This window comes from Tupaia chinensis, unplaced genomic scaffold, assembly GCF_000334495.1.
Source record: "Tupaia chinensis unplaced genomic scaffold, TupChi_1.0 Scaffold000422_1, whole genome shotgun sequence".
NCBI classification, from domain to species: Eukaryota; Metazoa; Chordata; class Mammalia; order Scandentia; family Tupaiidae; genus Tupaia; species Tupaia belangeri.
The window spans coordinates 1,902,774-1,912,699 of NW_006159927.1; the positions used below are offsets into that span (position 1 = coordinate 1,902,774).

Consider the following 9,926-nt stretch of genomic DNA (forward strand, 5'->3'; position numbering starts at 1 on the left):
AGGCGCAGGCCCGGTAGCCACGCACAGGCCCGGAGGCCACACGCCAGCCCCGGAGAGGCAGCGGAACCCCATCATGACTTTTCTGATGATCTGATAGCATGGCAAAAGCCGGTCAGTGCTGTTAGAGAGATCAGCCAGGCAGCTGGATGGAGGGAGAATAAAAGGGGCCTGGGTCAGGAAGGCCACTAGAGGAGAATGAGGATGTTGAGTTGTGAGCGTGCGCTTCACGTCCTCTCACTTTCTTCGGTCCCAGAGGTGACCTCCCGTTCCAGAAGTGACATGGAGATAGAATTATCTAGAGTCAGTGTCTGATAATTTTGGTAATTTCATGTCCAGTAAGAATTCTTTAAATGGAACACACCTGAAAATAAATACAAAGTATAAAAAGAAAGTATACTACTTTCTTGCCTTTATGAAGTCTTGTGAAACATAAATTGGTGGTGTGTGAAGGAAATCAAACTGTCGTACCTCCGACCTCTCCCCCCGTATGATCAACCTACAGGTGCAAAGCCCTGTGTTGCGTGTAGTGTGGAACACAAAGCCGAGAAGGCTATCCAGTCCTTGCGGTACATGCAAATCATGACATAGATTAAGAATGATAACCGTTCCCTTTCAGTGCACGGGACTAGTAGTTGAACCTCAAATTTGCTCCTTGACTCACTTGTGCCTTTGACTCAGTGCGAGTAGAATTTAACATCAGTTAAGTGACATGAATGAAAGCTTAGCTGTGTGTCTTGTCCTCCAGAAGGGATATTGATAAAGAACCCTTGCAGTGTCATCTCTTCAGTTACTACAGGAAGATCAGGCTGTAGATCTGGAATATGCTTGATTTCATATCCATGCGTGGACAGGGGGGTGTGCAATAAATCAGGGTTTGCACATTCCTTTCAGCTATCGGTGTTGCGCTAGTCAGGTCTCTGGTTATCCTGACGCATGCAAGGATGCAGGTGTTTTGCCACTCTTATTCCTGTCAGAGCAGAAATGGAAATTACAGTTAGGCTGGCAGAGACCTCTGAAGGACTCGCAGCCCCTTGCTGGGAATGAAGAATGGACTCAGTGTGTGACAGTCCTCTTCTCCAGCCTTGCTTCCTAAGGAGAGTAAGCGGGAATCGATACTCACGTCTACCATGGTTAAGATTCAGATATCACTGCTTTGTTGTTGTTTAAGATTTTTCCCTAGGGTGCACGCACTCACTGGAGACAGAAACAGGGAGAAAGTGAGAAATCACCCTCCAGCAAGGATGGCCAGGCCACAATCCCTTCTCCTCCATTCTCCTCCTGGGATTTTGGCACACATGTACAAACCCAGTTGTTTTATTTAAGCTGCCAGATCTGGAACTTGAACCACTAGTCAGCTATGTGGAATTTATTGCTTTAACCACAACCCCACCTGCTGGCCCCAAGTATTACTATTTTGTTTTATCACTGTTGATATTTAGCTGACATGTAGAGATGTTTCATTTTATTTTGTTTTTAGAGAGTTTTTTTGCTATAGGGTACATGTACTTGACAGAAAGACAAGAGAGTGACAGAGAGACAGAAATCACCCCCAGGCAGATGGCCATGCCACAATCCCTTTTCCTCCATTCTCCTCTTGGGATCTAGGGCACGTAGGCACACGCACCCAGCGTGAGTTTAAGCCAACGGATCCGGGACTTGAACCGTGGTCGGCTACCTGGGAGTCCAGCAATGTAGCCATTATGCCGGTCCCGTATGTGGAGATTTTTAAAAACATTATTTTAAAGTTGAATTTTGGGTGGCTGGCAGGTGGCGCAGTGAGTAAAGGTACTGGACTCCCACACGGCTAACCATGGTTAGAGTCCCAGACGTGCAGGCTTGCTTTCTCATTTTAATCTCTCTCTCTCTCTGTCTCGCTTTCTCTCTCTCTCTCTGGTCAAATTAAAATAAATTAAATAATTCTTTACCCCAAAAAATGAAAATATGCTTTACTAAAAAAAATTGAATTTTGGTGATTATAAAGAGGAGTGTTCTCGTGTAAAAAAAAAAAAAAATTTGCTTTTTTTAAGTCATCTTAACATAACCGAGTAGACTGGATGGCTAACATGCTGGTCATTTGGTCGGTTGATGTCAAAGCACCACTAGAGTGCGGAGCATCATGGTCAGATGTACCGGGAGTACAGATTGTGGGCAGCTGTGGTCTTTCACACTATGGCTGGCTTTTGCAGGAGTCCTTAAGAAGTAAATCCCTTAATTGCATCATTGAGTTTAGGAAGGTATAGCCACAAATATGTAGAAAAAAGAGCAGTTCAACCCGTTTTTAAAAAATATATACAAAAGTAGAGTTCCCCTGTCCAGCTTCCACTGTTACCCATTTTTACATCAGTCTGTATTATTTCAGACCCCTCTCTCTCTGCTGTTTATTTTTTTAATTATTTATTTATTTGTAAAGATTTTCGCCATAGGGTGCGCACACTCACCAGAGAGACAGAGAATGACAGCGATGGCCCCTTACAGCGAAGGCCACAGCATGGTTTCTTTTCCTTTCTGCTCTTGAGATTTTAGGCCTGCACGCACACATACCCGGTGTGAGTTTCAAGCCACCAGGTCTGGGACTTGAACCATGGTCAATAATATGGGAGTCCGGCACCTTAACCACTATGTCACCTGCTGGCCCTGGTTGTATACATTTCTGCCACCAGTTTTAAGAAGTGTTCATTGATAAAATTAAGTTCAAGTTTTATATTTTCCGAGAAAAATGCCCTCTCTTTCACTCGCCTTAAAGAAATGCTGTGTTTTATAGTACTCAGACAAAGGCAAGGATGCAAGCCAATCTGTACCTTCGCCAAGCTCTGTTAATCATATAAGGGCTGGGTAGTAGTGTTTGGTAATACAGCCTTTCCAAGAGTGCTGTGCCTCTAAAAGCAGGAGTGTCGTGGGTAAGTGCCTGGTTTCTGAAATGAGGTCTTATATTAATCTTAGTGTGCTGAGCTACTCTTTAACAGACTAGATTAAGTTTCAGGGGGAATTCAGTTCAGGGTTCCTGAATCTCTCTCTGTTCTCTCCAGCTAACGAACCAACACTCAGAAAATACCCAGGCAGATCGATAGAAAGCCAGGTAACAGTGACTTAAGGCCCCAGACCATGAGCGATCGTAAGGCTTGTTTGTACTTCTAGCATAAGACTTCCACCTACCCCACCCACCCACCGTGCTTTATTGTGAGTGCAGAGATCTTCCAGTGGGCTTTAACTAAAGAAATAAATGTAAAAGTACTTTTCCAGAGGCTAGCAGGTGGCGTGGCGGCTAAGGTGCTGGACTCCCACATGGCTGACTGTGTTCGAGTCAGACTCAGCAGCTTGAAACACTGGATGCATGTATGTGCGTGCCCAGAATCCCAAGAGGAGAATGGAAGAGAAGGGATTACAGCACAGAGGTGAAGGGATTACACTCCTCCCCGCCATGGGAGGCATTTCTCACTTTCTGTCTCTTTGTCTCTCTGATGAGCACATGCACCCTATGGCAAAAACAAAACAAAAGCAAAAACAAAACTAAAGAAAAAAAACCTTCCAAACATTGAGTTGTTTTTTTCCCCCCCCCCCCCCTCCTTTTTTTTGAAGTCCACTGACAAGGAGCTAAGAGAGACCATAGCATTGCTGACTGCTCAGCAGACTGCTCTGGAAATTATTGTGAACATGTGCTGCAGCGAAGGTATGTTACCGCTTGACTTCTGGGTGTTTTCCCTTGGTCTGTGAGGCCAGCTTCCTTGGCGCTCATCCTAACCATTCTGGTTTTGTGTGGTTTGCGTTCCTCCCAGACCCCTCCGATGACGAATGGGAAGAGCTTTCCAGCAGTGATGAAAGTGATGCATTTATGGAAAGTTCCTTCAGCGACTGCGGTGGGCAGCTGCTCTCTCCCCTGTGCCTCTCCCATGAAATCCACAGCGCCCTCACCAACTACCTCATCCCAAAGAAGGTAATCTGTTTTCACTCATAGGTTCATGGTGGAACACAAAAAAGGCTTGAGAAAGCTGTGCAGTCCGTATGCAGGAGAACTAAGCTCACACCCCCAAGTTGTAGGTGTTGGTAAGAGCTGGAACACAGAACAGAACTAGCAGTGCTGGAGTAGGCTACACGGTCATTCTATCTTCATCCAGCCCACGCATTTCATGTAGAGGCGATGCGTTGGAATTGTCGATAGGACTTGTGTACAGATGCCACTCTTTTAACTCCTCCCTCTCTGCCTTTTTAAAATCTAGATTTTTGCCAAAACTGCCTTTCCAAACAGCATTGCGGTGGATGTATGTTCCAGGAACCCCACTTGGAAACCTTTGATTAGAAAGTAAGACGTTTTCTGTTTTCCACAACATTTGTCGTTATGTTTAATGTGAGATGATGGATCTCTAAGTAGAAGATGCTGACTCCCCAAGACTCAGACGTTCCGTTCTTTATGTGTATCCTGGAGAAAGGCGTGCACATGTGTGCTGGGATGCACACCTGAGAATATTCCTAGTGATGGGACTCACAGCTGCCCTAACCTCGGGTCACCCCTGTGTCCATCGGAGGCATCCTGAATGAGTACATTTGGACGTAGTCATACAGTTGAGTACATAGGAGTAGAGAAGATAGGAACAGGAGCTCCCACAGCATGGATGCAACTTACCACGTTAAACAGAAAAAGCAACAGTGTACACACTGGTTCAGTTTTTACAGAGTTCAAAAACAGGTGACTCTTTGGGGGTTTTAGGGATGCAGAGGTAGGTAGTAAACCTGTGAAGGAAAGCCAGGAAATGTCTACAGAAGTCTGAGGAGCGGTTAGCTCTAGGGGTCAGGGAGGGAAGACGTGGTAAGGAAGGGGATGTGTGGACACCAAAGATGCCGGCCGTGTTTATTTCCTCTCAGGTGCATGGGTGTTTGCTTTACAAACTTTGTTAAACTCTCTCTATATGTTGTGCACTTAATCGTACATATGTCATATTTCATTATTAAAAGTAAAGACTCTACCTCACACAGGAATTTTTCCTCATGACTCATGAATGAGTTGTGCACTGGGGCATTGGGTGCTCAAGCAGTTCAATGGGGCAGATTATCAGTTCCCCTTGTGAGTCTTTGCTCATGGCCAGAGGCCCCTTCCTACTTATGGATATTTCCAGTTAGAACGTGGAGCTTAGGGTAGGAGTTAGTGCCGAGACCTGATGGGTACCTGTCAGATGAATAGCCTTGTTTCACTTCCCTTCCAGAATGAACACTGTACAGTGTAGAGCCCTCGTGTGTCTCCAGAGTCTGGTGTCCCTCCTGGACGTGGACCATCTGGGAGGAGCGCCAGCCCTTCAGGCACTTGCACAGCATCTGTCAGAACTTCTCTTTTCTCAGCCAGGTAAACTTGTAGGTCTGTTGTGAAAGACTGCTCCCAGGGAGCTGAATTTCAAAGGGATGGGAAGTTGGGCTTTGTAATTGTGTGTGTGTATGTATATATCAGTATATTTTTAAAGTTTATTTCTTGCATGAGAGAAAGAGGAGAAGAGAGATAAACACCCCCAGTGGATCTTCCATGCCACAGTCCATCCCTAGACTCAGCCAGCCGGGATCACAGGCACATTTACACATGTGTACAGAGAGACTTTGAGATGTGAGCCTGGAACCTTCCTATATTGTTTCAACATCACAGAGATTTGCATCACCACTGCACTTCAGCAGCTGACTTGATTACCATTTGTCATCCATCCTGCAGAAACTTCTCCCAGACACTAACAATCACATATTTATAGTTGCCCATGGTATAAAGTCAAAAGAAAGTATGCAAGCATGTTTATGGGTTATATGTTCCTTCTTTTATTAAAATTAATTATGTTCAGTTCTGTCAGGCCAATTAATGCTGAATCATAAATTTCATTAGGTCTCTTTAAGATAATTGGGTAATTCTCTGTTCTTTACTTGTCTTCTTAATTATAAGAATTTATATTTGATAAGTTGTACAGAATTCAAAAGCACGTGCGGCAGAAAGCTTCCCTTTTCTGTCTTACACAACCTGGTTCCTCTCCCAGAGTCAAAGCACTGTAACACTAGTTTTCTTGTGCATTCTTCCAGAGACTACCATACACAGAATCGTACACCTTGCTTTTGTCTAAAATATATCTTTGTTCAGACATCTTTACATGGTAGAAGTTGAATATCTTAAGTTACAGGTCTCTGGTTTTTGTATGTTTTTTTTTTTTTTTCCCCTACTCATCATAGATTATGTGCATGAGAGAGAGAGAAGGAAAACCTTCACAGGGTTGAGTAATGCCCTGATTCCAGTCCTCCAGTCCATCTGATCTCACTCACACATGTGCCTGGTGTGATTCAGGCCGACCCGACCAGGGATTTGAACCATGGTCTCCATGTTGGATTCAGCTTCTCTTGAGCAGCACGTTAGCATTGCGATATGGAACCGGCCCAGGTCTCTGATGATGATTCATTTTTTGGTTTGTTTTTTGGTTGTTGCTGGAGAGAGACAGAGAGAGAAAGTGAGAAAGCACTCCTGGGGGGATGATGCCATGCTGCAGTCCCCTTCTCTTCCATCTTTCCTTCCTTTTGGGATTGGGCTCATATGCATATGTATCCAGCAAGTTTCTCAAGCCTCTGGGTCTAGGAGTCACACTGCATGGTCAGCCACCTTGGCTGCCAGGCCATAAGGCTAGTCCAGAGAGTTTTCAAGTAGTCTCACACTGCTCACTCTTTAGCTAGAGCGGTTACATGAGAGTCATGCCCAGCACTGTCTGAGAGATGCTGCAGACAGATTATGGGCAATGCTAGCTCCATTTCTATTCTAAGCCTGGACCAGCACTGGTGTACAGAGGTGGCTAATCAGTGTGAGAAGGCCAGGTGATGACCGTAGAGTTCTATTTCTCTCCTAGCCTTGTAATAAACCTTAGAGAGCTGGATGGTATAGGGGGAGTAGCTCCCCTGACTGCAGCTGGTATCCTGGCTCCCGTCAGCCCAGCATTATGTCCTAGGGGTAGGGAAGGGAAGGGCCGCCATTACCCATGCCACTCCCGTTCTCCCAGTCCCACAGGCAGAGACAGGGAGCAGGGCTGGGGGGAGCCTGCAGCCAGGGCCCTAGCTGAGCAGGACCTACCTAAGTCTCTTACTGTGTCCAGGCCTTGCCTAACCTTGAAGTCATTCTCAGCCTTGGATTTACGAATTGCTATCTCATGCTTTGGGGCCACATATTAGTGAGAGTCTGATCAAGGTACCGTAAGCCCCGGCTCCAACCAGCATGACATATGCTTCACTTGAATTGAATGCATATTTATTTATTTATTAATATATATACATATGCATATATATATATATGTATGTGTGTGTGTGTGTGTGTGTGTGTGTATATATATATTTTTATGATAAGTAATATATATATATCTTTTCTGAGGCAGTAACACTTGAGCCAAGACTAAAATGAAGTGAGAGGAGTCTTATAATGTCAAAGGCAGGGTTTTATTCCAGGTCTATCGGATCCTAAAGTGATCCTGTTATTTGTTCTGTGATAGTTAGGGGAAATCCCCTACTGTGGCCATACCATATTTCATTGTATGTGTGTGTGTGTGTGTGTGTGTGTGTGTGTGTATAAACACACATATATATGTATGAACATATATATATTTGTATATATATTTGTGTGTGTATATATATATATGAATATAAAACGTGTATGCATTCTGTGCCTCTACTATACAGGAAACCCTTAGATGTGTTTCTCCCAGTTCAGCTGGGCTATTTGTGGTCATTGAGGCTTCCACATTTCTTTTTTATTATTATTATTTTTTAAAATTTATTTAATTCCATTTGTTATCATCATTTTTTAATTTGACCAGACAGAGACAGAAAGAGAGAAGAAGGGAAAGTGAGAGAGCAAGCCACCAAATCTGGGACTCGGACCATGGTCGGCCATGTGGGAATCCAGAGCCTTTAACCACCATGCCAACTGCCGGCCCCTGCACATTCATTTCTTACATAGATCATAGAGAAACCATTCCAAGCTGAGCCCTGGAGAAATAATGGAGTCTCTAAATTTGGGGAAATTTAACTAAGCACTTTGATTTTTTAAAAATAATTATTTTATTTATTTTAATTTGACCAGATAGGGACAGAGCAAGAAAGAGGGAAAGTGAGAAAGCAAGCCACCAGGTCTGGGACTTGAACCACAGTCAGCCTTAATGGGAGTCCAACACCCTTAACCATAACACCACCTGCCAGCCCCCTAAATGCTTTGATTTTAAATAAATTTCAGTTTCATGGCTATTCTTGACATAATCTTCTTTAAAAAAAAAAAATCAGAAATATGACATACTCTTGGGTTAAGAACACTTTTATATATATCCAGAGCCATATTTAATCATTTCTGAAATCACTCACTATCACAACTGTATTTTTGGAACTTTTGGCATCTCATGACATGGACTCAGTTACTTCTGAGATTTGTAATCTGCAGAGACCTTCCACAGGGGATGCATGCGGATTGCAAAGAGGAGGGGAATAGCTGTTGCTGGGGGAGGTTCGCTTGTAAAATGCCTCTGGGCTGTGCACAGCGCTCAGGGTCCGTCCTGCCATCCTGTCTGTGACCTTTGCTGTCATTCAAAGAAATGGAGACAAGAGGTGCCTCAAAAAGTAATATAGTTCCTCATTTGGGAATAACAGAAAATGTTCTCACCAGAACAAAATTTGATAATGGTTACTTGTTTATACTTAGACATGATAGTCAGTTAGGTTGTCAGGAAAGTCATGACATATTTTTCTCTGTTTTCTATGCAAAAATGCGGCCTGACTTTTCTGACAACCTGGTAATATCGTCCTCTTACACATTCGGGATGTGTTAAGTAATGTAAGCCCCTGAGTTTTGTGTGGATAGTGGATAGCTATTTAACTGTTACTGGAGGATTCGGTGGGGAGGAACAGAGCAAACTCTGTTTTCTTGTGTTTTCATGGATGAGTTTAGAGGGTCATTCAGGTCTATTTAACTTGTTTTCATTCTAATGCAAGATATAGCTTTGCGAGACCAGCGGTTGGCATAATGGCTATGTCACTGGACTCCCATGTAGTCAACCACAGTTTGAGTCCCAGACCCAGTGGTTTAAACTCACGCCGGGCACGTGTGCATGCGTGCCCACCTAAGATCTAAGATCCCAAGAGAGGAATGGAGGAGAAGGGGTCGCGGCCTGGCCATTCCCCCCCCCGGGGGGGGTGATTTCTTGCTTTCCGTCTCTCTGTCTCTCTCTTTCTGGTGAGCGTATGTGCCCTAGAGCAAAAACCTCTCCAAAAAAAAAAAAGATACAGCCTTGCATGGTTATAAACTGTATAATGTGATCTTCTGTTCATACCCATGTTGTGTTTCTGGCTGAAATCAGGGATAAAAGGAGAAAGTTTTCCATTAGAATCCAGTCCTTTCACTCAAAATACTAATATTTTTGTCTCCTTCATTAAAGATTACTGATTTTTGAAACAAATTTTCAGCAGTGCTATGTTTTCTTTCATGTTGGTTCAGTCTGTCATTTACTTCATTATATCTCCTTCATTCTCCTCTCGGGATCTTGGGCACGCACATGCACCCAGCGTGAGTTTAAGCCACCAGGTCCGAGACTCGAACTGTGGTCGACTACATAGGAGTCCAGCGACATAGCCATTATGCTAACTGCTGGTCACTCCATTATATGAATATTTAATTTGTAAAAATCATCTAGGATTCCTTATTTTCCTAGACTTTGGGAATCAGAAGCTGTCTTTAGTTAGTTAGTTTAGTTTAGTTAGAATGGTACTGTCTCAGGAACCAGCAGTTAGCGTAATGGCTATGTCGCTGGACTCCCACGTAGTCGACCGTGGTTCACATCCTGGACCTGGTTGACTTAAAACTCACGCCAGGCGTGTGTGCGTGCGTGCCCAAGATCCCGAGAGGAGAAGGGATTGTGGCGTGACCATCCCCCCTGGGGGGTGATTTC

At 44.1% G+C, this 9,926-nt stretch overlaps 1 protein-coding gene across 1 annotated transcript in view; it reads left to right on the forward strand.

Annotated features, from left to right (window-relative positions):
• HEATR3 (HEAT repeat containing 3) overlaps positions 1 to 9,926 on the forward strand; it is a 52,906-nt gene that overhangs the window by 18,064 nt on the left and 24,916 nt on the right. The window contains 4 exon segments of the mRNA XM_006154783.3: positions 3,577 to 3,667; positions 3,774 to 3,931; positions 4,215 to 4,297; positions 5,196 to 5,332. Coding sequence (XP_006154845.1) covers positions 3,577 to 3,667; positions 3,774 to 3,931; positions 4,215 to 4,297; positions 5,196 to 5,332 — 469 coding nt within the window.